This window comes from Salvia miltiorrhiza, chromosome 2, assembly GCF_028751815.1.
Source record: "Salvia miltiorrhiza cultivar Shanhuang (shh) chromosome 2, IMPLAD_Smil_shh, whole genome shotgun sequence".
Lineage (NCBI taxonomy): Eukaryota > Viridiplantae > Streptophyta > Magnoliopsida > Lamiales > Lamiaceae > Salvia > Salvia miltiorrhiza.
In genome coordinates this window covers 68,600,017-68,627,076 of record NC_080388.1, presented here as the reverse complement: position 1 = coordinate 68,627,076, position 27,060 = coordinate 68,600,017, and the positions used below count along the sequence as shown (strand labels likewise).

The 27,060-nt window shown below is 33.9% G+C and overlaps 2 protein-coding genes across 4 annotated transcripts in view; both read right to left on the bottom strand.

Moving 5' to 3' along the window:
• LOC131008566 (uncharacterized) overlaps positions 1–27,060 on the bottom strand; it is a 590,934-nt gene that overhangs the window by 135,724 nt on the left and 428,150 nt on the right. The gene's annotated exons all lie outside the window — the stretch shown is intronic.
• On the bottom strand, positions 37–24,211 carry LOC131008563 (uncharacterized). Of its 3 annotated transcripts, XM_057935482.1 has the most exons (42): positions 23,876–24,211; positions 23,175–23,250; positions 22,353–22,433; positions 22,182–22,262; positions 21,165–21,241; positions 21,011–21,065; positions 20,849–20,897; positions 20,508–20,645; positions 18,168–18,249; positions 16,625–16,703; positions 16,465–16,511; positions 16,175–16,369; positions 14,992–15,067; positions 14,462–14,542; positions 14,284–14,364; positions 13,737–13,813; positions 13,573–13,627; positions 13,419–13,467; positions 12,067–12,204; positions 11,469–11,550; positions 11,321–11,399; positions 8,961–9,007; positions 7,755–7,966; positions 6,946–7,033; positions 6,746–6,865; positions 6,536–6,654; positions 6,393–6,465; positions 6,187–6,306; positions 4,937–5,005; positions 4,673–4,843; positions 4,544–4,591; positions 4,251–4,392; positions 3,982–4,079; positions 3,655–3,799; positions 3,486–3,571; positions 3,303–3,413; positions 2,664–2,738; positions 2,239–2,304; positions 1,907–2,095; positions 1,639–1,749; positions 465–545; positions 37–383 (listed from the first exon to the last, which is right to left on the bottom strand). In XM_057935482.1, exons 1-42 carry the CDS (start codon positions 23,978–23,980, stop codon positions 204–206), a joined length of 4,134 nt encoding a protein of 1,377 aa, XP_057791465.1. In that variant the 5' UTR covers positions 23,981–24,211; the 3' UTR covers positions 37–203. The 3 variants fall into 3 exon arrangements, with proteins under 3 accessions (XP_057791465.1, XP_057791466.1, XP_057791467.1); XM_057935483.1 differs by lacking the exons at positions 23,175–23,250; positions 23,876–24,211 and adding an exon at positions 22,551–22,684; XM_057935484.1 differs by lacking the exons at positions 22,353–22,433; positions 23,175–23,250; positions 23,876–24,211 and having other exon boundaries at positions 21,011–21,078.

The following is a 27,060-nucleotide window of genomic DNA, read 5'->3' as shown; positions in this document are numbered from 1 at the left end:
TGCAGAGATATGGTGTTTATTGTTTGCGCTGATATGTTACTTTTTACAAAAACTATGGCACTTCATTGAAGAATTAATCAGAATGGCCGACTGAAAAGCATTCGCAATTTCCATATATTATGTAAACAAGCCCATAGTAATTCCTAAATCGAGTGCAGATCATCAAATAGGAAAATGAACGAAGAAAAGAAAAAGTTGAATTACTAAGCTTTCCCAGAAGAGCCAAAGAGACGCATCTTCTCAGCAACCACAACTTTCATTGCTTCCTTTGCAGATGTCATAACGTGGACGACATCTTTCTCGGTCTTCGTTAATGAAAGCATGTATGCCTTTCTAACCTCAGTGTTGACGTTGAATTTCCTTACTCCGAGCTTCACACATTCCTGCATGTTCATTTACTCAACTTAGACAAGGAAACCAAGCTAAGTATCATCTCGAGAGACTACCAAGAACGATCTTCTTACCTCGATAATATCCTTGTGCAAGCCAGAAGCGCCGTGAAGAACAAGGTGAACTCCTCTTTTTGAAGTTAAATCATATATATCCTGTTGTTCAAAAATAGACAAGGTTAATCTAGGAACTGCTTGTTTCTGAATATTATTACATCATGCAGTATAAGAGTCATTGCTTCTCCAACAACGTCTCCTAATCAATGTGAGTGAGAAAGTCTCTATTCTTTTCCTGAATTGCTTATAATGTGTATTCAAGGAGCTCGAGGAGCAACAAAAGAACATCACCATTTTAAAAGTGACAGATATGAGCATTAGCCAATATTAGAAAAAACTACATTAGAAGAAACCGATTTCAGTGTTTTTAATTAATAAATCATAAATCGATTGCACATATAAATTTAACCAGACATCAAGTAATGATTAGAAAGGAAATAAAATGTTTGGTATAATCTTTTTGGCATTTGAAGAAGTTACAAACAATAAGTAAATTACCCCTGCTAGATTAATGTTTTAAATCGATCAACCTAGTCCTATTCCCCTTAATATATTAGGAGATATAATAAAATTCACAATTTAGAGACATATCACATGATTTGGAGTATATGCATCATCTCTCAGGATATCATGAGCATGCACATTGCCAGAATGATGAATACAGAAGGCAAAGAGGGGTGAATTGAAAACAAATTGCTGCCGGGATGTTATTGCTTCAGTAAATTCAAGTTCATTTTAAGTCTACAGAGTGGAATAATCAGACAATCGGCAGCAGCTAGCAAGGTGAAAAATATTGATAGCTACACAATAGCATGTGACGAGCGATTCTATCATATAGAAAAAGGTTTCTTCTCTTATTCAAGTTTTTGCGAAAAACAATTGACATGGCTAGGGAATATGAGGTCAAGGGTTGGGACGTTGAGGATGTTGATGTAAAGAGTCCATAGCTCAACTTGCACTGAAAGATAAATCCAAGACATGTATAGAACTGAGTTGACTGATCTAAGTGCATGTCAAAGATTTAACATGGATTCACAGGATTGCCTAAAACCTATGCAACTTCACTTCTGCAAAGGCAACTACAACTGATTTCCAAAGACTAATTTATAACTTTAATCCTATTCTCTCAAGTAGCAAGACTATTGTCATATTAATTATACAGGAAAAGAACACTTGAAAATAAGTACTTTACCTTGAGCAAATCGAGTCTCAGATTTGGGCCGCTAGCATGGTATGTTCCATGAACGTTCCCAATGCAAACAGCCAAAGCATCTATACCAGTTGAATCAATGAACTCGTTCGCCTGAAATTTGCAACGTGCAAGGATTTTTACAACACAATACCTTTGACGATCATTTAATAGGAAAACACCCTTCATTTTATTTTTTAATTGGGCTGAATCGTGGATGCCGTTTATGAATTCATTTCCCTTATATATTCAGGCAGGGGGAAGGGGGCACCTGGTTGACATCAGTTAGTCTTGCTAGATAATCTTCTACAGTCAAATCGTCTTCTGTTCCAGACAATCTTCCCAACTCAGCTTCTATTGATAAATTTTTAGAATGTGCCAAGACTGCAAGATACTTGGTATACGCAATATTTTCCTTGAAGGATAGATGAGAACCATCAGCCATGATCGAGTCAAATCCCTGTCAGTTTGCCACATACATATAACCATTACTAAGAGTAACATAAATTCAAGAAGTCTAGTTTGACCACAGAAGAACTTGGCGAATTAAAAGAAAGGACCAAAAACCTGAATTTTCAAAATTAAAGAAATCAAGAAGCTTACCAATTCTAGAATCTCCAACAGTTCTTGCTTTGAACTTCCATGGTCAAAGTGAACTGTAATAGGAACCTGTAATTGAAATTACGAAATTTATTTAGAGGGAGAAATTACGAATTTGTAAGTCAAAAAGTTTAACTAAAAACTTGTTGATGAACTAGATTACTCCATATTTAATGTAACCCACAAAGATAATCATTCAAGAAGAAGTGGATATAAAGACGTCAGTTTGACTAATAACTGAAGAATATATAAGCCACTAGATATTACTGTGCCATGGTCAACATATTAGCAAAACAGTTGCCTGAAAATCTTATGAGTTTGCGCCATGGGGGATACAGCTTTACAACTATCAGATAGTTTTCAACATATGTACTCATTTAGTGTTCAATTTTTTTAGAATTTCTTCTCAAATTTCTGGTGCTACTTACACTAGCTCGTTCAGCAGCAAAGATACAACTGGCTACCAATGGAGCTCCTCCTTGTTTGAAGGCACCGGGATGAATCTGCAAACATAAGAAATGATTGGATAGTTGATTGGAAAATATAATTCAGTGTTATGTGACATCACTGACATATACATATATATGATGGCATATGGCCACGTAAACCAATGGTTAGCTTAACTTTTGATGTACTATCTTTTTGTAACCTTGGACGGAAAAAATCAAATTCAGTCCACTGGAATTGATGAATAGCTAGCTGTTGAAGATCTTAGCAGGTAAGGGTATAATTAGGAAATTCTAAGAGAAGCATTCCTCTTACTCTGGAAAACCCTAAAGGGAAAGGCCTTAAGATGACATCATGACAGGAAAGTCTTCATTACTGCTGAAATTGCAAATTCAGTTCACAGAAACGAAACTGATGACTAACTATTCAAAGTTTTATGGAAACTTGAGATACTGGACGAGATTATGGTGGAAAGTTTAAATAATGAGAGAACCAACATCTTAGCGTAAGAGTTATCTACAACTATATTAAGAAGATTAAAACATAATAACAGGAGATGGAAAACTAATTTACAACACACAGATAACGGATAGTTACAAGAGCAATTGCACAATTAAAACCTGCAAAATAGCTGGACTCCGTTGCTCCTCCGCAGCAGCAACAACTGCCTGAACCCCTTCCAGATTATAAACATTAAAGGCCCCAATAGCATATCCGCCTTTTTCTGCATTCTTTTATACGTAAAAGATTGTGAGAATCTCATAGAAATAAAAGAGTAATTACAATAGATGATGAGATCTTACAAGAAGAAGTTCCTTTGTTGAAATCCTGCCTGGATGTGTCCAGTTTTTTACAATTTCTGCTATAGCTTTATTATCACCAACATTTCCTGAGAGTTTATATTATTTTAGAAAATGTGAACCATTAACATACAACAAGAAATGATATTGCATCTCTATCTATTCATATTACCAGGAAAGACAATATAAGGGATGCCTGGATGTCTGCTTTCAGGTCCTAGTTGCCATAAGGGTACTCCAGCCAGAGCTTGGCCCACAATTTTGGCTCGTTTTACTTCTAGAGCTTTTGTCGCAAGGTCCGAGGAAGTAATTCCCCCCTATCATAGATGACAAATTGTTATTGATCTGAATGAATACAATCTCTCTCTCTCTCTGACTCCACCATAGAGATGATTAATTAAATTCAGTGCAATGACCATAATCTGGAACTTTTCTATTGAGTTTACCTTAAATGAATTTGGAAGAGGAAACTGTATACAGGCACCCAATCACATCATACCTTTGCAAGAATGTAACGTGGTCTTGAAGTTATCCTGCGTACTATCTCCACTAGAGCAGAGCTTACTTTGCAATTGATCTCTAGGCTTTCAGAAGCAGCTGTTCACACACGTAAAGATTACTAGCAGCATCTAAGGATAATAATAATCAAATCGCAGTTATATTTCAGAACTGACTGAAAGTCGAATATGATAGGAGTCATAAAACACTGAGATTTATATCAAATGCTTGGTGGAAAGGAATAAAGAATGACTATTGATGAGGACTCACTTTTCCCTACAACAAGTTTCCTGCTAGTCAGTATAAGAGTGTCTTTTCCACTTTTTAGGTATACGTCGGCCATGTCAGCTGCTTGATTAATCTCTTGCTCTCTTTCTTCTATTGAGTTCTCAGCGATTTTATTAACCGAAACCTGTTGTGATAAGGAGAGTGCAAAGTATGATATTTTATAATCTTCATAGCATATCTCAGTCACTCATTTCATTCTCCTCTTTCACATAGTTGATTGATTTAAAAAAAAAAAAATTAAGAAAACAAGAGGGGTGAAAAGAGAGCTGAAAAACCTCAATCCTTTTCATGGCATGGCCTCTTTGAACCAACAGTTCTGCAACCTGCATGTTATGGAGAAACTTAGCTCATACTGAGAGCTTAAGGGTTGTAACTATTAGATTATGTTTAGTAGCAACTTGAACCTGTTTTGTCGTTTTGGGAACATATGACCCTACAACTATGAGTCCACCAATCCTCTCCCTGGACAACATCAGATCATGTGGCAACACTGGAGCTTTTGGTTTTATTCCAACCCGAGTAGAAACAAAGCTAGCTGCAGTGCGGCATAAGAAACTTTTGCCTTTTATTTCTGCCTGCAAGAGAAATACAGGCTAGTGATGAAGCAGCCTATTGTATTTATTGTATAGATGTCAGCAAGAAAGTACAATGAAAATCAAACGGTCTACCTCGATCATTCCTGCAGCAAATACAGCCATGTCTCTTTCACTAGCAGCATTAACTATGCATATAGATCCCTGTTGCAATCAATAACGCATAGATTTAGAAAGCCGGTAAAAAATTTAGGGGACCTTGAAGAGATCTTGATCTGTTGCTTTAGTATGATCCCAGGGACCGAGGATCAGATCCTTCTATGTTTGGTGAAAAATGAAACACTAACCATATTTTGTATCTGGTGTTGCTAAACTTCATCTTGGCCATAAAAGTGGTACAAGAACTGTCACCCTTTAGAGACTTACAATAGCAATATTTACATGTACATGAACATGATGTTGATCTAAGCACGCAGCCAGATGAAGTCTAGTTTTTGGTATTTACTTCCTCAAATCTTTCTAGGATATGATGTTTCTCTTTGTTGGTTTTATTCCAGTCAACTAATCTTCCAAGCCATCCATTAAGATGTATTCACTCTTTTATTTGTTGACTCATCGTATAATGTAAACTTTGGCAAAAATAACTTGGTGTTATCAGTTACCAAGTATTTGACCTAATATTTAATCTCCAGTCTATTAAGCATAAAATCTTGAAGAATCTTTTTAAAAGACAAAAACTAGAGAAGCATCTTTCGCCCCTTCTAAAGAAATAGATGTCATTGACTCCCAATTCAGCTAATTCATTTACTGATTAAGAAATAATTTTATATCAGTAAACTGCCTTTGTTACTTTAGATTCAAATCCTAATCTTACTTATACATTCATGGTTTGGTCTGTACATTTTAACCAAAGCTCATTGAGGAGCAACTTTATCTATTTCTTGGGGCAGGTTGCTTAAGGAAGATCTTGTTAAGATTTAGATCATAACCATCCTGTGGGTAATCGAGCCCTGTCTTGTTAACTCAAATGACTGTTGCTCCTTGGTGCAGTTGATTTATGTTATAAAAAGCTGATTTATAAAATCTTTCTATATGATCCCCTCTCTCCACCCCATCGACCATCCTACACAAATTTTCACTGAATGGATGTTGACTTATTATCTTTACACAAATCAGTATTTCACACTCATGAGACTCTCCAAGAGGCTTTTAGATATGAGATGATAGAGCATTTCAAAAGTATTTAATGAATTTTGTATCACATCAAAAGTAATGCATTAATTGTATTCTGCCTCCAGATGCTGATTTGTGATGATAAAATGAAGAGAAAACTGATAATACACTATACATCAATTAGTCTTGAAGGTTATACTCTGAAACTGTACCTTTTTTAAACTGCAGAGATGTTCACAAACAGCTCGAGGCCCGCCCTCCCTTAGAAGTTGAATAGAAATGGAAGCCACACTACTCGCAGTTATACGTCCTCCAGTTTTCTCCTCCACCCACTGGTTTCCAAAGAAATAGCACATCGAACTCGTCTCACAGTAAGTATATTATTTGTCTCATAAATACTACAAAAAGATATATTCACCTCCCGCAGATTCGAAGATCTATAGCCAAACGAAGCATCTTTCGCAAACTCTGTTTCACCTGCAGGGATGAGACTACAGACACAAGGCTCCTAGTTACGTTAGTTATTCAACAAAGAATGTAGCAGAAGTGAAAGAGTAATACCTATCAGCATCCGCAACATAGTGCACGTCCCCAATAGTATAGCGGCCTCCTTGTAGGAAAAAGGGGCAAATTATCCATGCATCCACTGCACCAATTACAGATACGGCAGCATCTGCTTCCTACACGTTCAAAACTCAAGGCATGAAGCTCTTTTGAGATATAAAGGTCGTAAATTTATACTTCTTCATATTATATGTTTAGTGGGCTTGCCTCTGGGAAATGACCTCGCAGTGTTGAATCCCCCCTCAGAACCACAGTGTACTCAGTGTTATCCACTGTTTTCGCAGCAGCAGACAAGTTGCTGCAGATCTCTTTAATTAGTTCACTAGCCTGTACAAAGAGAGCTCTAATAAATAGCACGAAAATATTAGAGATACACAAACCATATAAGAGTTAGCTCACGTTTGTACCTTCTTGGAACTCATTGACCGTGAATTTGTCAAAATAAAAAAGCACTTTGGCCTTTTACCAAAATGTTCAACAAGTGACTCAATGCTCCTGAAATTGAAGAAGAATGTCACCCGATTGCTTTATCCAATGTATGACTAATGACTTTTCACCACATTATAACTAAAGTTAATTTTCTTCTATTAATTTTGGCTTTCCTTCTCTTGAATCCATCAAGTCACTAGATGGAGTCAGAGACTATCAAACTAAGATATATTACTGCGTAATAGACTTTTACTGTGTTGGGATATAAAGAAAAACAAGATTCATATTTCTCTGTGGCTACTGACGTTGGTATATTAACTGGAAAATCTAATAAATTTCTCCCTCCATCTCTTCTTGCTAGTGACCCTTTAAAGTCACTATTTCAATCATGAAATCATTACACCATGTTCTTTAAACTGAAAATTTATCAAAAGCATAATATGGCCTCATTGTTACTAAATAATGACTGGGGGTGTATTTGATGTGTGAATATATTGACTAACTGGCAGACGTTTTTGTCTGAACTAAAGCAACTTTGATGCAGACGATTCTAGGAGGGACCAAAAGATTCATGGCTATTACTTGCCCGTCCTCAACCAGTGGCACAATGGTGTAACCGTAATAACATGATTGGCATAGTGTTTCATAATTGTACCAAATCTGAAAGAATTGTCTGATGCAACACTAGTGCTTCCACAAAAAACTTATTCCTCATTTAACTAATCTAAAATTGGACTCACAGTTTATGTACATTTAAGAATGAATATTGTAAGTAGTTGTGACTCACCATTCTGCCAAGACGTCAATGTCATGAACTGTTTGCGTCCCAGTTGGATCATCATCCAAAACAACCAATGTTTTCGAACTTTTCTGGTTTAGGCTAACTATATCCTCAATAGGATCCGTTGGCCACTCAGGTGGAAGAGAATCAAGGACAAACTTTTTGCTCAAAGCATGATGTTTTCCTTCAACTTTGACTCCTGTAAGTGTCTCATAAACCTGCAGAAATCAGTAAATTAAGCATATAACCGCTATTATCTGCTCTATTCTGACATGGACATAAAATTATCTAACTACTATGGATAGCTATACAACACGAAATGTATCTTGATGTCATTAAATTTTTTGGAGACCTGTAAACAAATAAAGATTTCGAAGTTTGTTGAATTCTCAATTGTACAAGTACTTTCACGTAATTCTAAAAGAAAAATGAATTATGAATTAAAGCATGTGTCCTCCACTCTACCATACAATCTTTGTGGATGGAGGGAGTAAAACACTAATAAATGTTAATTATAAACTTTTTTTAATGAAACAAAGTGCCATATCATAATCAAATTGAATTTTAGAATAAAGTATTTTAGTCCAATTCTTATAGGATTTACTTAATTATGATATATGAACTTGCTTAAAAGTATGTAAACTATTATATTCTCCAAGTTTTGTCCCCCGACTATTTTAGATCAATGTTTAGACGTGACTCATTTTATGTATCACAAATATCAAAATAAAAATTCCTAATTAAACCTTAAAAAAATAAAACTTATCTCGCGCAAACTTCCCTATGTGCTTATGATCATTGTAGCATTCTGATATCTAATTGAAATATATGAATACGCTTTAGTTAAAGTTCAAAGAGTATTAGATAAAAAGCAATAAAGAAAAAATCTGAAGATATAAAAGGACTACTTTCTTATATTAACAAACACAAAACTAAACAAATTATAAAACATATATACATGAAATTACTAAACTATCTTTAGAAATTAAAATAAGTTAAGAGATTATAGGCATCTTAAATTTATGAATTCACACTTTTATTATATGTATGTCTAGATAGATACATATAGATTAAGCAGTTGCTAAAACATGCAAAGATTTAAAGAACTAAGCAACATTTTTAAATTTATTTGTACTGAGATAAGTAGTTTAGCATAAACTTGAAATATTCTAGAAAAATAACTTTGAAATTAGGGACATCATAAGATTATACCTTTACTACAGAAGAATCGTCTATTCGACCCCATCCTGCAGCTGAACCTATTCTAGCAAACATTCCAACTTTATTATTTTCATAAAGTAATCTAAGGTCACTAAGTGCATATATACATTTTATAAGCAATTCCATATTTAATTTCTAGTCACCCAAAGTAAACTAAAATACAAAAAGAATCAAAAAGGGAAACAAAACAAAAAATATAAAATAAAATGAAAAATCTTGACCAATACATAGTTCAATATGTGTAAGCCAGCATGACAAATACATTCATAAGAATAATATAACTTTAGTCTAGTCTAAAAATAAAATTATGTAACACTCCCAAGCCTACGGTGAGGGGTTTGAAGGGAGATAACGCTGTAATACTTATTGCGTTATAATGCTGGTTAAACCAAATTGATAGAGAATTCTATTATATCCACTAAACCTATCAAACCTTTGTTCCTACACAATGTCAACCACCTTTACTTGGTATGATGTTCTTTTGGAGTTCCTCCTAACAAAGCTTACATTCTAGTACACATGAGTACTCATGCAAGTTCAACCAAATACTTTGAATTCATACCCACTTTCTATAAAAATATTAATATAACTTACTAAAAGGGTAACTCAATAACGATAACTATAAAGAAGGTAATATATTGAAAGAAAGACACAACAGGATTGGAACTCAAAGGCGAAAACCTCCCATGTACACGACAAATACTATCTAATTGAAGTTCTCTATGCGAGAGGACTTCTTGACTCTTTGCTTAAATAGGAAAATCCTAACTCTAATGTTCTAAAACTATAGCGCATAATTGGTCCATTCCATTTTATTTGTGGTTAACTAAATCAATTAATTAACTAAATCAATTAATTAGAAAGCTATGGAAATCAGCAAAGGAAATATTTCAATAAGATCTTCAATCTTGTATCCTAAGAAAATTATCTCTAACAATTCCATTTCTATTCAAAACAATCTTGTCTGCAAGGTTGTAACATGGAAACAACCGTTCTAAGTGAAACATGAACTTGCTGTACGGCACCAAGACCAGATTGAGAAGAACAAGGATGGATTTCTTGTAAGCTTTGTTGATAATTATTCTCGCATGACATGGTTGTATTTCATGAAATAATGTTCGAGTTGTTTACCCATTTTTCCACTTTATGTGCTAAACTTAGGACTCAATTTGATGTTCCTATGAAAACATTTCGAAGTAATAATGCTAAGGAATATTTGTCTCACCAATTCCATATGTATATGATGTATAATGGAATTCTTTATCATACATCATGTGTTGATACACCATCTCAAAATGATGTAGCTAAAAGGAAAAATAGGCATCTTCTTGAAACTTCAAGAGCCTTGTTATTTGTAATTAATTTCCTTAAGCATTTTGGGTCGATGCTCCCTATTGCTTGCTTTGTCATCAATCAGTTCTAGGTGCCTAGGTGGCCAGTCTCCCTTTCATGCCCTCTCTCCATCTCATTCTTTGTTCTCCATTGAGCCTAGGATATTTGGTTGTACTTGTTTTGTTTGGGATGTTTGACCTCAGGTTACAAAACTGAATCCCAAATCTTCGAAATGCATATTTTTATACTATTCTCGGGTACAAAAGGGGTATCGGTGTTACTGTCTTAGGGTTAATAAGTATCTTGTGTCAGTTGATGTCATCTTTTCAGAACATGCACCTTTTTCTCTTCTCCTTCTATTTGAGGGGGAGGATGGTGATTTTCTTATATACACTGTTCACCCTTCTGTTGTCCCTCCTCTTGTTGTTCCTCCAATAGCCTGCGCTAAGCCTCCAATCACACAGACATTCTCGTTGACCACAACCTTCGGCTCCTGCTGTCTCCTCTGCTCCAGATTGACCAGCCTCATGTTCTGATGAGGCAATTTCTTTGTCGTCATATCTAACCATGAGTGGTGATCTTCCAATTTCTCTTCGTAGAGGTAACGCTCATGTGCTTATCCTATTCCTACTTTTATTTCCTATAATCATTTATCTCCTTGAGTTTTGGTTGGGGGGGGGAGAATCTAAGAAGGTCTGATATCTTCATAAATCTTTTTTGAAACAAAGTCCACGCGCATGGTTTGGCACGTTTGCTCATGTTGTTGAGAAGTTTGGGATAAAAAAGAGTAAGTTTGATGATTATGTTTTCTACAAACAGTCTGGATGTGGTATTATTTGAAAGTTTTTCTCCCTACTCAGTTCAATACCAAAGATTTAGGAGAGGACCGGTTGAGTACTTTTTAGGTGTCGAGATATGAGAAGTAAGAAATGTATATTCTTTTTTGTTAACCATAAGGAAGGAATATTTTTGTCTTACATAAAATATGTGCTTGATTTATTTTTTGAGACTAGGCCTACCTGACAAGAACAATTGATGTGCACCATTTGACACATGAAGTGGAACCTTTCGAGAAGAGCCTTCACGAGATACTATGCCCTGTACAAGATTATGATGTAACATTGTGTGAACTGTAAACAAACCATAAGCAGAAAATTCAAGTCTTACCAAATCCTTCACAAATATATCAAGTGCAGATAATGGTGTATAGTCATTCTCTACCATGTGTGGACCACGATTCTCAAACATCCTGTGGTGGATAAGATATAAATTATGTTAATTTGTTAGTGATAATGATCATTATTTAATATGCAATGAATTGCATCAGATTATATATGAAAAGCAATTGGTGAGTTTCCGTTTAAAATAAGCATAAAATGAGATCTGAATATATAAAAGAACGATGACCCTAGAAAACATAAATATTGAGAAGGAAAAATGGCCCTTGCAGGATTCCCATTATGAGTACTTCGAGCCTTAGCTTCTACAAGGCCTTTCCTAATATCATGGGGCTCACAAGGAAGCTCTTTAGTGGCCTTGTAAAGCCTCAGGTCCATAAGGTGTGGACCAATAGCAATATGGTGACACAACAAGTTCTGTCAACAACTACTTGAAATCCATCCTTATTTGGCAAAACAGTTAATGCAAGTTGGTAGAAGAGTCTATTGAGCTCATTAAAAAACATAGTAGGAATGGGGATAAAGTCTTCTTAGTTCTTCTGATGGAAACTAGATTGATGGATTTAATTATGTACTATAAAACTTACCATGATGTTCCAGCACTCATCGTGATGATGTCAAATAACTGACTAGTGTTCAGGCCCAACCGAGCTGCAAATGCCATTGCTTCTGCTGCTGATGCAATATGAACTCCAGCAAGTAGTTGATTGATCATTTTTACACCACTATAAAACTTTCATTAGAAAGGAGTGTACTCCATGATGATATCACCGGATTATCAGGCACAAAGTTGTAAAATTATTTATCAGTGTTCAAAATGATTCAGTGCAATGCCAAAATCAGGAAGAATTGTATCAGTTTCCTAAAATATCTTCCTTATATAGTTATATTTTTACATGAAGTTATCCGAAAAACTATTCGAATGTATGTGGAATTATGATTAATTCCTAGGTTATATATCCCATAATTCTTAAACCTGCACCAGGTCTCATATTTATTCTAAGTTTCCTATTTCCTCTATCTTGAAAGCATCTGAAACACCAATCACTAAACTTAAATGAGGGCTTCTTGTTATCTTGTTCTAAGAATATCCAGAAAGCGCTTCATGGTCCTTGTAAGAAATTAGTTGTGATGGAAGACATGAACCAACTGGCAGACAAAGGATTATATATATATAAATTTTTGGATTAAAATGGGTATTTATGGTCAAATGCCAGACTATGGAAGTTTAGAGAGATAAAGAAAACACGACTTACAGTAATAGACAAACACATGGATTACAAATGAAACTATGGTCCATTGGCTATAAGTTTAACACTGCACAACCAAATTCTAGAATGCCCTTGTATCACTTCGAGGTTAAATATTTTTTCTTAGTGAAAAATTTACAAGAAGCTGTGGTCATAAATTTGAGAACTTTGGCCATGATAAAATTTGCAAACGTTAAACGTTTTTATGCTGTCATAAAAAATCACCAAGAGTGTGGTCTGAATGCTTTGGAAGGCTGTAAACATTTGAGGCTACTGTTAAATTCAAGCAGATTGGATCATGTTCAGACACACTGAAAGGGAAAGATTGAAATCATAGTTTTTTGAGTTAATGCTAAGGGTTTACCAATAATCAAATGAAAATTTTGATAAGCTTCAGTATTGAGATCTGAGATTGCTAGACTTTGTTCAGGGTAAAGCTTGAAAGATTAAGAGAAGGTATGCATGTAAACCAAACAAAGTAATATCTTTTGATTTACTCAAAGAAACAAAACATCTTGGCAGCAAACCACAGAATCTGACTGACATGGAATTAAAAATGTATCCTCAAGACATAATAAATCACCTCCGCCACATAAACAAGGACCTTTATTCATTTATAATGCATACTAGAAAAAGATGTCCAAGATCTAGTCACAATGAACTAAAGAATATAAATCACTCGGATGTACCTTCCAGCTCCACAACCTCCATTTATGATATAAAGCTTCTCGCTTAATGCTGTTCCAAAACCAATCAGAATACCTTTAGTTTCAATATGATATTCTGTAATTGAAAAACCAGGAACAGAAAGTAATTCATTTTATCAAGCACAATTTCCTCAACCTGAAAGTACTGAACCAGCATGAACCAGAGCTTCATCTGTACCTGATGCCATTATCTGAAATCAAAAGTTATATTATCAATTGCGATCAAGGAACACTCCCAGTTTATGAGGTGACATTTAGGTTGTTTCACAATAGAGATATGATAGAATTCGATACTCATACAGTAAGTGTTCCATCAGCAGCCCTCTTCACACCCCCAGAGACAGGAGCATCCACCAGCTTGAAATTCTTTTGTTCATCTGTAAAAAGTTATGCCACACTAAAAATACTTTCTGGAGTATAAATGACATGCTGCTTCAACGTGTGAAACAGGGATTACTAATTCAAATTTGATAAACTGAAAATATGCAACTAACCTCTCTATTTCAGTGTTTTCACTTTTTCTGAAAATGTTGCCTCATTAGATTGGATAATATTAGAGCATCTATCCATTTACAATCTTTTTTTTATGACTATGCAATTACAATCTTATGATGTGCGGAATATTTAATTGTAGGATATGTGAAACAAAAGAGATAAGACGAACAAAGACATAATTTAGTTCAATCAATCTACAGGAGTCGTTGTGTACTTGTATTATTGTATAATATACAGACCATCTTTTCTCCAATATATGTCTTTCTTTCGTTCTCTTCAACAATAATCATCATCTAACATGTCTAGAGAATGTTATTTTTCATGCAAGGAAAATCCAAGGAAATAGACCTACCAAGCAATCTTCCTTCTAGCTGACTGACAAATGCCGGAGATACAGTGGATGAAAGGATAATAGTTGCTCCAGATGGAAGTGCTGATAAATCAAAAAACAGTCAAAATAGATATCCAGATAGAAGGGCTCAACATCAAGAGATGACCAACTCGCTACAAGAGAAACCAAAGAACCATACCTGCTACAGCACCAGTTTTCCCGAACAGAACACTTTCAGCTTGATATTCATTTGTGACCATTAAGACCAATACATCCACATCTGGAGATAACCATGGTCAGAAACAACTATGGAAAATCTCAAACATCCTACTGAAATATGTCAAGGAAGAGTGTCTTCGACTTTTTTGACCCCTTGAAAATGGAAGATATGAAAAATCCTAGTCCATATTAGAAAGTGTGGTGTGTGGGATTTCCTGAATCTCAAGTACTCAAGCTTTTCAGCTTTCAAATACAATGGTCAATTTCTTAGAAAAAGAACAGCCTAGTACAACTTTGTATAATACTAGTCGTATAGGTTGCCATGAGTGCAACAGGTCCTACAAGGTAGTATGGAATTTTTCTCTGTTAATACCAGTATATTATCTCCAAATTTTAGTTAGACAGAGAAAACCCCAATTTTTGACACTGGTACAATTTATGTAAAGTCAGTACTTAGGTTTGGAGCATTCCCCCAACCCACCCCCACCTTCTAATAATCTGTATAGTCACCTTTGGATACTTCTGCAGGACTGCTCCCTCCAATGCCTCCTTCATTTTCAAATCGAGATAGTGAAGGTCTGTAGACCTACACAGTAGAGATAGGAAGGAACTCTCCATTACTTCTGAATTTTTTTGAACTTTCAAATGGGAATCTTGGTCCTGAAGCTCTAATGCATTAATTTAAGGAAAAGCACATAGGCCTTAAATGATTTCATCAGGTGCTATCAGTCTATCATAAATGACAATTTTCAGAGTACATCAGTTGCAACAAGTAATTCATGCTAACATTGTCCTGGACTCAACCCAATTAGGAGCAATTAGGCTACTTCTTAATGAGTGTATACAAGTTACACGGTGGAGAAAAAAGCAGTAGTTTACATCTCGTACTTTGTTCAATTTTTTTTCGCAGTTCTATATTCAGTAGTAAGAGCAATAGCTTGTCTTTTTCATTTTTCAGACACTGCTAATGGCAGGTATAGAGGAATACAGGCAGCTTGCTACTCTTAAGTCCCCAACTGTGAGGAGAAGTTTATAGTGAACTAATTCACACTGTAAACCTCATAAAACAAACTGAAAAGTAGAGGGCACAATAAAAAACATTTAAAGCCATCACTTTCAACATTAAATTTCCAAAAATAACTTCCAACTACTAGGTGAGAGTCGTGAGACAATGATATGGTTCAAGTATATTAAAATCTGCATATCTAATTCTAGTTCAAGGTCTAGCAAAACACTAATAACATATGTTTAAATTAAAATCTGCATATCTAATTCTAAGCTATCACACAATCCCATGCATCTTCTATATGGCTGATTCAGACATTGAATGCCCATGAACATTCCTTCTAATCATACCTGATACCACGTCGTAAAACCCTATTTTACAATTTTAGATTTAATTGAGTCGTAGGCTCCAGAATTCTGATAGCAGATCCTTATTACATAGATGAGATTACAGACGATATTTTCTTGCTCTAGGTCTCTACGGACTAAGACCTTACAATATCTTCAAATTTATTTGTATCAGCATTTCAAAGCAAGTTGTTCAGTTTGGAGGGAACTAGTATAGATGTTATAAGCAATCAACTGCACATAGGACATGAAAATTGCCAAAACATTGCATTACTGGGTAGAATTGTCATGTTCTTGTGTAATTTTAGAAGGAACACAGTAACAACAGAGCTACACTTACATCATAACCAAGTACAGTGAAATTTGATTTCAGCAAATGTGTTGCCATTCCAAATCCCATTGCTCCCAGCCCAATAAATCCGATTCGCTTTACAGTTTTTGATTTGGCAGATAATTGCTTAGCCATTTCCTCTGGATTGTACAATTTTGCATTGGCAGCATCTATGATGTTAACTCCAGATAACTCCTCCCAGACCTGTGACAGCATTTGCAATTTGAGATAACTAATCAGAGTTTTGGAGTAACTAGTAAGGAACATGAAAGCATCTAACAAGTTATATCATCATTTACTTTGAGCAATGTGGTATTCTCATCTTCCTTCCCTCCATGAGTACATCCTGCAAAAAGATGGTGAATAAACTAAGCAGAAATCATATTGAATGAAGCTACATGGAATTACATTCTGACTACAGAATAAACCTAGACTAAGTTTGAGATGTGTATGACATACCTGCAAGGATTTGTTGTTGAGCAACACTTGTAAGTGGAAGAGGGAATATCAGTGAACTTGCCATCTCCAATATTATTCCCTTAAATGCAGATGGAGAATAACAACACTTTTTAGTTGACAAAAGACATGCATTTCAGCCAATGGTACAAATAAGTTGCACTGAAAAGTACAACCCAAAAAAAATTCTTATAATATTCCGTACAGAATCATGCCTCATTATCTAGACTACAAAGGAGAGATAAGTAAAATGAGTCTGTCAAGCTGAGTGTTTTTTATATTTAAAATTGGATGCTTATCTATTCTTTAAGCCTTTCATCTTTCTTTCCAGGAATTTACATATTTATTTTGGAGAACTAGAGGGTTGCCCTTGTGTTTCTTTATCTTCTTTTCTTTTTTCTTTTTTCTTTTAGTTTTTTCTTTTGGATAAGAAGCGGAAAACTTTTATTAGAAAGAGGCAAAGCAGTACAGGACCAATTTTTCCTAACATTCCTAAGACTATCATATCTAAAGATAGTCTAACGAGATTTATAACAAAAATCCTTTGGAACTCTTGATGATGATTTCAAGTCCTTCAAGAAACCCTAAGCTTGATCCTGTTCCATACTCCTCTAATGATTCTTCACAATTTTAAAGAAAATCTTTAGTCCTTACAATTCAAAGCAACAAACATACAGCTGGAATGGTGAATTCCATACTATTTGAGCCTTTTTCTGATGAATCCACATTGTTTCCTTACATGAATGATTTGAACCCTCTCCCCTGGTTGTATGTTGATCTGTAGTTCTTGATTCAACCAGGGGTTTCATGTAAATCTGGGACTAAAGGGTTGACATACACTAGCCTTTTTTTGATAGTTAAATAGCCTGATGTTCAGTGTAATAACCTACTTTGACCTTTACATATTTCTAATACATCCTTAAAATAGACGACGAATGTCCTTTTACTGCTGGAGAAATCAATCCACTGCAAATGAGTACTATACTTTTTGGCAACCATATAAATTCATGTTTAAAATGAAACAACCCAAATATTCATCAACAAGGCCAAAATTTAAATAACCTTGCCAACATTTGATTAATATCTTAGTTCCAGCAATAGACCAGTCTCACAAGTCTAGCTGAGTCGACTCCATACAACCTACCCAATTTTTACCCCCATTCCAGATTATGGATAAGATTACTAGCTAGTCTTCTGTCATATACATCTACAATGTACCGTGTTGAAACAAATGGGATAAGTTCTCACAAGCAAATCTCAATAGAATGACTCCAGACTGGTGCAATTTGCATGAATGGAAATATTTGAGTCCCTTTATATAGCATTCCCACCCCCCTCCCTGTGTATGTGCGCATGCATGCAGGATAAAGTATATAAACATGTTCACCAGGTGAAGCATATTAGTATCACAACTTGGTTCAGGAAACTATTCTAGTTAAGTGTTCCATCAAATCACAGCTGGTATTTGATTAGGATCAGTATAATGCATGAGAAACCTCGTATCCATACAAGAATCCTTTCATTTAAAAATATTTTGATATCTTACCAAGTTTTGGTTAAAAGTATAGAAGAGATGAGAGGTGGACAGATTGTTCTCTAACAGATTGAGGATGTAATTTTTGAAAACCCTGCAAAATATTGGAAGACAAAAAACACAAGACCAGTCAGATCATTAGATTATTTATAAATAAAAAAAGAGAAAGAAAAAGAAAAAAGATAATACAAGAAAATGCAGATTTAGAAGACCAGAACAGAAATTGGCTGCCATTGTTAACAAATCTAACTTATCCTCTTACCCAGAAAAAGTTAACAATGTGTAAGGACAAACCCATGACCAAATAATAATCACATCTAAATGGAGGATGTTTATTTTATCACCTATTGCGATCTAGTTTCAGACTCTAATTCCAGTTGATGTACAAAATTATTCCCATATCGGAAATTCAAGGTAGCAGATGTCAAGAATAGATGGATATAGCTTCCACTCTACAGCTCCTTTATCAGACTGGACTAAAAAAATCACAGAATTTTGCAAGGGGGTATTAATATAAAAAAAAATTGTTAAAATCCTAGCCAAAAGCACAACTCTATTCTCTAGCACATCTTGAGCCAAAACTAAAACAAAAACCTTGAATTCCTTGTGTTTTGAAACCCACCCAGCAACTCCAATATAAACTACCCACACCTCAACCCTCAACTAAAGATGCTTCTTGATCCTAAGAAATCCAACTATTCCATTCAAACCAGCAGAGAACTGGAACAATAACCCCACCATAATACCTTACCCCTTTTAAGTAAGAATGAGAGAAGATTTGACAGAAATATATCAACCACTTTATGGCTTTATGCCATTAACTAAGTGAAAAGGAGCACCTAGAAAATAGGTTTTCAGACTGATTCCTAAACAAGGGACTTCATGGTTACTTATACTGAAAGAGTTGTTAATCACATTTTGGCACAATCAAGATGGCAGGTTTAAGCAACTAAGTCGGGTTTGTCTATGTAAAATTAACAATGTGATTATGGAGCACAACCTTTTTGAATCATGAATATAATTTAAGATCCCTCACAGTACTCATTACACCACATGTTTGTAAAATCACTGACACAATTGATATGCAAGAGTTTATTCACTTAAATCAGAATGAAAAGCAAACTTAATGCTGACCAAATTGGATATGTAAGAAGATGAGAAAATGCAGTCCAGCATTCACTAAAATGGATGCTACAAATGTGATTTGGAGACAGTACTTTGCAGTGATTCTACATGAAATAACAAATTTGTAAAAAATAAAAATATGCGCGATGCATAATGTTCTGACTGAACTTTTTGTGGAGGAAAGAAACAACAGCTAAAACTCTGAAACTCTTTTCATTGACTCACAAGTATACAGTTGACCATTCTACACGCAATATCCAATGGCAGGGGGCACAGGTTTAATCTGTTTCGACACTCCAAAACCACTTAGCTCAAAAGTTCATTTTCCTGGCGTAATTTCTTATCCATGAAACAAGGAAGATAAATCCTATTCTTATGGCTAGTTGAGACCTTATGTTTTCGAAATTTTTCCTGAAAAGGTAAGCATTATCCTCAATATTCCTTAGAAAGTTGCATTAGTTATAGATTTCTTTCTCAACCATTCCAGAACCACTTTCACTTTGCTTAAACTCATAAGCTATATTTTTTGTTTTATACAAGAAAGAAGAATATTTTATTAGAAAAAGAAAAAATTACGAAGGGACGAGTAACAATGTTATCATCCTAGCTAAATATGCAACTGAAATCTCTAGCAATATCTAGAAAAAGAAGTCTAAAGTTCTTTGTAATTAAAAAATTTAAACCCAGCAAGCAACCTTAAACTCAACCCAGTGTCACACTCCTACTCCAAGCATTCTTCTGTATCCCCCAAAACCTTTAGAGTCACAAAGACCAGCAGAGAGCCGGAACAATAACCAACCCACCCACCTACAAATAAAAACAGGGTAATGTCTACCCCCCTGAGATGAAACTGCAGAGATAGAACCATAGATATTGCTCATATATCATCAGTTGCTCTCAAACATGCCATCAACAGATTCAACTCATATGCATATAGTGTATCCGAATATAAGTGAAACAATGTTAAGTGTCATAAACAAAGAGATGACAGGAACAAATTAGACTCACACGATATATTATACTAGTTTAGAACACTACTAAATGGCACTATCTAGTATCTACAGATTAGAAAGTTTTACATAGAAGGGAAATAACAAAATAGAGGTGTGACTAACTAGCCTGTTTGCTAGAGATAGTAATCAGGAGTCTGGAAAACAAAACTGAGCAAATAATATGTGCTTCCAGATGCCTGGAAAAGAAATAACAGAGAAGTAATAAATCAATCACCATGAGTTTCCAGCTGCATTAGAGACAATGTCATATATTATCCGTGGATGTATCCCAGCTTGAGTACCCAGAGAGATGGCTTCAAGAGAAGCTATGAGGTGAATTCCTTCAAGAAGCTCAATTATCATTTTACTTTTGCTGCCAGCAAAGTAGGCCACATTAATACAAGAAATAAGTACGGTAATAATCTAATTAAACCATGATCATGATGCAATACGGATTGTATGTCCATTTGTTTCAAAGAATAGTCAAGACTCAAACATTAGATCTTTGTTCGAATAAATGATTTAAGGAATTGGTATTTAAAATGAACAGGCTCTAGGGTCCAGAACAAAGCACACCTGCCCGCACCTACATCACCCTCAAAAAAGAAAAGTTTCTCGCCCATAGCTGCTCAAAAAATAAAAATTGTACTCAGAAGAATTCTGATGATTGTGTAAATTACATGGTATTGAACAGAAATTGCTTAGCACCAAGAGACTAGAGAAAAGGGAAAACTGAACCTGAAAGGAAGGGCTTTGCCCTAGAGGTCGACTCGGATCGCCCAGAAGAAATAATCTGAAGATAAATACTCAACCCAAAGGAGAAACAACTTAGCATGTATGAGTGAGGATTAAAATATCACGATAATATATTAAAATAACATCAAAGTTTTACCATGACTTTTCCATTTGAGACTTCAGAGACTGCTTTTAAGGCACACATATCAACAACAACTTCAATATGATGATCCTCTGCACTGGCAAAGACTAAAGTAAATAACAGGGCCATAAAATATGTAATACAGGTCAACATGCATAGGTACAGTTAGAAATTTTATCAACTTGAGTCTGTCATTCATACTATTGTGATCTTCAAGTGGAACTTTATATCTTTGCTGGTTACTGGAATGGGAAAGGCACTATTTATGTGTTATGTGCACTTCGAAAGTCATAGTGCTAATTTAAGGCTCTGAAGATTAGAGCTGAGAGAAATAAATGAGAAACAAACAAAAATATTTTCATAACAACCTGTTAGCTACAATCTACATATGGGGGTGGGCAAAGGAAGTAGAATGAATGAGCAGAATACAGCTATCCTAACCATAAATGATTGGTGAAAGCAACATAACTCATCTTTGTCAGAATAATATCTGAAAATTAACATTAGCTTTAATTATTATATGTATGTAATTCATGCCTTTTCTCCTCTTTATATGGCCCTAAAACCTGTGGTGTTTCAGTACTCAAAACAGATCAAACTGATAAAAATAAATATTGAAAATTCAGTCCTTATGCCTTATCAGTCATCAGCGATATAGCTATGCTTTAAGTAGGCGTTTGGTTTGAATGATTAGGCATGATTGATAAAATAATCCACCTTAACCAAGTGTTTGGTTTGTATGATTGGGCCCATGATTGATAATTCGGCCCGCATCTAATCACTCAAATGAGTGATTGTTTGTCACCCCAAAGTTGGGTGGATTATTTAATCACTCATCTAATCCTATCAATCTCATCAATCTTATCTATCCCATCCACCAAACCAAACGCCTCTAAAGAAATTTATATACATGAGCATTGATTGGAGGCAAGAAATACATAAAGTAAACCATTTATATCATATATTCATATGTATGAGAAAACAATAACTCATTGAAAAAATAATGCAATATGCATATCAAATGTAATTTGCCTGTGAGACTTTTCTCCAACTTCTCGATATGTACAGGTAGTACGGTTGAGTGGATAATGATGATTACATCTGTTGGCAATCCTGGAATTTAAAGTGTGAAAGATATTAGTTGCATTTCAAAAGTTAAGTTGCCACCGCTGTTAAGGATTTTGTTCACAAGCTTATGAGAACCTTTTAGAACACCCTCGTCATCATGAAAGAGATCATCTATTTGATCAGTGTGAGATATCAGTGTGACCAAAGCATTCACACCTGCATGAATCAAGAAGGGGGGAAAAAGAAATCAATAAATGTGCATATGACATAACCTGAGAAATGTTGAAATTGCTTCAAGATATTTGACATAAGATGATTTTGTTTTTGTTGAACCTCAGCAGGATGGTTTCAATGTAGCCAAAGGTCCAACACGGCAGTCCAAATGAAAGTCGTAGAAGCAGAGGCCATATTATAAGGAAGAAACAAACGACAAGTGGTACTTCAATGAAGGCACAACAGTGCTGTGAAGGCCCAAAACGAAAAGGTAACTTGTAGAGGGGATATGAGTTACAGTAATTTCTTCATAATGAAACTATCAACTCATACAAGCACACATGATGATACTAAATAGAACCAGTATCAATGTTACTAAGTCCCTTACTCTGAAAACATCAACCAAGTAATTCAAAAAATATGTTTTTCGACAATATAATTTACAAGAACACTTGAATATCATAATCTTCAGAAATCATAACAGACAAACATGACCAAGTTCATAGGTAGCTAAAGTTGTTTTGCGAAGTAAAAATTGTAAGGTTACAGTTGATCAAGTATTTTCCTATCAGTAAAAAAGGATATTTAAATATCAGTGAGCCAAAAGAAATAAAAATAAATACGAACTGTTCGTGAAAAAGAAAAGTTAATAAATTAATTGTACTGCAGAGTCCAGCTTCATTCCCAAAAAAAAAAGGAAAATGAAAAGAAGGACCCTGTGAAAGGCATAAATACACGATTTACCTTGCTTTATCTCAGTCAGATTGGCACACCTTTTACCGCCGAGATTTGAGAAGTCATTCATCAGTTGACTGGATTTCTGTGAGGTTGAGGTTTCAAGCATGAGATATGTTGATGACAATAAATAAGAACACGTTCTCTACCCAATTATTGAATAAATTAACTTATCATGAATCAAGGAATGCAAAGAGACAATTAAGATACTTTTATTTTTATAAGAAACAAAAACTCTATTTAAATCCATGAAACAAACGAGTCATCCATATTGAATGCGGCTAATAGTTTGAGTGGAAGACTGTGTAGACTTTGTTGATCATTTCGTATAATGTATATTTTCATGGCATTAATACAACAGCCATATTATCACTCTCTAATCAACAGCTACATTTCCATATATATGACTCAAATCAATTTTCATCGATGCGAATCACAACGACGCCACTAGTAGCCTATAATCTAACTGACTTGATCCTGTCACCATATTGCTGCTGATAAACTCCACGCATGCATACAAAAAATAGGTTGGTTTAAATCAATTTGATTAAACTTCTGAGCTAAATGTCGAATTCAATTGGACTGCAACCGTCCAAAATTATTTCGTACGTCAAAAATTCACAACAAACACGCAGGAGGGAGAATTGAGCAGCAGAAACCGAAAAAAAAATTGGAGAGAGAGAGAGAGAGAGAGAAATGAATGTTGAAACCTCAAACGCCTGAACAGAATAGCCAGAGCGCAAAAGAGAAGCAGCCAACTCCAAAGAAATATCATCCAACCCCACAAACCCGACTACACCACCGGCTTTGGCCATTTCCACACACACGATCGATGCACTTGTTGTACGATGAATAAATCAATATCACAGAAATATCTCAACTCGTTTTCCTTCAAAAGTGTGTATAAATATCATGTAGAGCACGGCACGACCAAGACTTTAGACGAATATAAGGAGAAAACAGGCTTTTGCTGACACAGCTCTTGGGATGGGGATGAACTCGAAATCCTTGAGCGCTGCCATATTGATTTTTGTTTACGTAATATATATTGGATTGTTGTGCACAGCTGGAGTCTATTTACTTTTGATGGATTGCTCATTGGTTGAGGCCGCTATAGAGACGTAGGAAACCCGAATGCTTCACCTAATTTGTACAAAGCTTTCCATGTCACATAATTTCCTTTTATGTAACTTATATATTATGACACGCCACAAGTTTTGTCTAATATACTACGCTAACTCAACTTTTAGAATGCGGAAGGTTAAATGCGCAGATTGCGACACGTCATGCTGCTACAGTGATCCGGTTATTTTTCACATGACCGGATCGATTTTTGGTATTTTTTTCGTGTTTTTGGTTTGACTCCAAATACTGCTTCTACTTTTATTTACATCTTTTTTAGTGTATTGTGTAATCAAGTTAAAAAATAACCTTACATTTAAATGGATGGTAATTAAATAAGAAAATTATTGTTTTATATTCAATTGTTTTTTGGATTCGCTATATTTGTTTGCGATATTTTGTTGAGCAAAACGTGTGTATGCGCACTATAAGCTATAAATATGATAAGTGAACCAACTAGGATCTAGCCTAACAATAAAATAATAGTATGTCTTTTTTTTTTACTTAGAAGGATAAAGAATATTGAGAATTAATTGAACTAATCAAACCGACACGAATAGTAAAACATTTGAATATGAGTCGTTTAATCAGACTCGAAATAAGAATGATGGCATATTTGAAATTGGTGTCCTGTGTTTAATCTGAACGGAGCGAAAATGACCCTAGCATAATTGATTATTTATTATTTACTTATTCCATTGTCGGTTTTATTTTCTTTTTACTTTATATTTATAACACCTAACTATTTTTTTCTAAACCAGCTAACCAAGCTACATTACTTGTTACATGGAATACTTACTTTAATTAGCTGTAAAACGTTTTAGTCAAGAGTTGCTATATTGATTTCTTTTTGTACGTCAGCTTCTTAGATAGGATAACAAGTGAATTCCCTTTGTATTTTATCGTAAAACAAGAAGTTAATCATGTCTATTCCCACGTTCTCTCTCAATCTTTCTTCATACTTTTGACAAATATTCAAAAAATTAATTATCATATAGCCATCGAATATAAACGGCATTACCGGCCCTTCGAAGCCGCGTGAGCCATTAAAATCCCCGCTTATTATTGTACTAGCATTTGCACTCGTGATACGCATAAAAAATATTTTTATATTTTATTATATATAAAATTAATATTAATTTGATTATTATATAAAAATCTAAATATAATTAAAAATACTATAATTTAAGATAAGTATATTTTAGTTTATTATAAAAATAATAAAGAATAATTCATATTAATAAAAATTGATATTGTAAAAAAAGAAAACAATATAAGTTAAAAGATACTAATTGAAAAAAATAGATTTATTCGAAGAAAAAAAAAGAGGAGAGAGGAAAGAGAATTTTCTTAAGTTTTAATCTTTAAATAAATATAATTTTTATATTTTAAATCCAATATTTGCATAATAACATATATCAAATTAAAGCTCTTGTCATGATCTTTAATTTGATATGCATATCAAATATTTTATAATTAGTCGAATTTCATAATTTTAAAAAATAAATAAAATATAAAAATAATTTCAAAATTGTCACTCAATTTTGAAATTGATTTGAAATCAATTTAAAATTGAAAACTCTATTTTTAATATATATAGTATAGATTTATATTTGAATGATTGTTTATAAGTACATCATTTTAGGTTACTCGATTGTTTATACAATGTTGTAAGTTAATAAATTTTGACAAGACTCCCTTCATCTTACTTTGATAGACTCACTTCTTTTTAACACAAAGATTAAGAAATTTATTTTTCAAAGGAAAGTAGTGTGATCCATATCAATAAAGTATATTCTTTTTTACTCAAAATGAAAAACAAACATATTCTAGTAGGACGTCCTATAAAAGAAAACAAGTCTATTTGAATGGGACGCATGGAGTAATATATCATGCATAATTTATCATAGGTATTTACCCTTTCGAAGCCTCATAAGCCATTCGAATTGGAAAAATGATAATGAAATTAAAGTAATGAAAGTGGGGGAATGCATTAATGCGCTGAATCGTGTAATTAAAGAATAAATATACTGAAATTATTCTTGAGGAATATTGTGTAGATGTATTTTTATCAAGATAATTTGAAGAGTAACTTTATTTGACATATTTAGGATATTAATCACGTTTTATGTGTACATACAAAATGTATATAGATGAATGTATTATATATCCTACTAGTATAATATATAACTAGCATTTGCACTCGTGCAACGCACAAAAAATATTTTTATATTTCATTATATATAAAATTGATATTAATTTGATTATTATATAAAAAAGTTCTAAATATAATTAAAAAAATACTGTAATTTAAGATATATATTTTAGTTTAATATAAAAAATAATGAATAATTACACATTAATAAAAATTGATATTGTGAAAAAAGAAAACAATATAAGTTAAAAGATATTTGAAAAAAAATAGATTTATTCAAAAAAAAGAGGAGAGAGGAGAGAGAATTTTCTTAAATTTTAATCTTTAAATAAATATAATTTTTATATTTTAAATTTAATATTTACATAGCATATATCAAATTAAAGCTCTTGTCATGATCTTTAATTTGATATGCATATCAAATATTTTATAATTAATCGAATTTCACAATTTTAGAAAAGAAATAAAATAGAAAAATAAGAAGTTAAAGAAAAAGAAAGAAAGAAAAAAATGTATAGCTTATAAATAAACCTTTAATTTTATTATAATCACAAATTTGTCACTTAACTTTGAAATTGAGAACTCTTTTTTTAATATAGTATATATATCTTATGGTTG

Coding starts and splice junctions, on each gene's coding strand:
- LOC131008563 (XM_057935482.1), bottom strand. CDS start 23,980: ATGGCCAAAGCCGGTGGTGTAGTCGGGTTTGTGGGGTTGGATGATATT. Junction 11,551..12,066: donor ATGAGTGCTGGAACATCATG/GTAAGTTTTATA, acceptor TATCCACCACAG/GATGTTTGAGAATCGTGGTC. Junction 6,655..6,745: donor TGCGAGGTCATTTCCCAGAG/GCAAGCCCACTA, acceptor TTGAACGTGTAG/GAAGCAGATGCTGCCGTATC.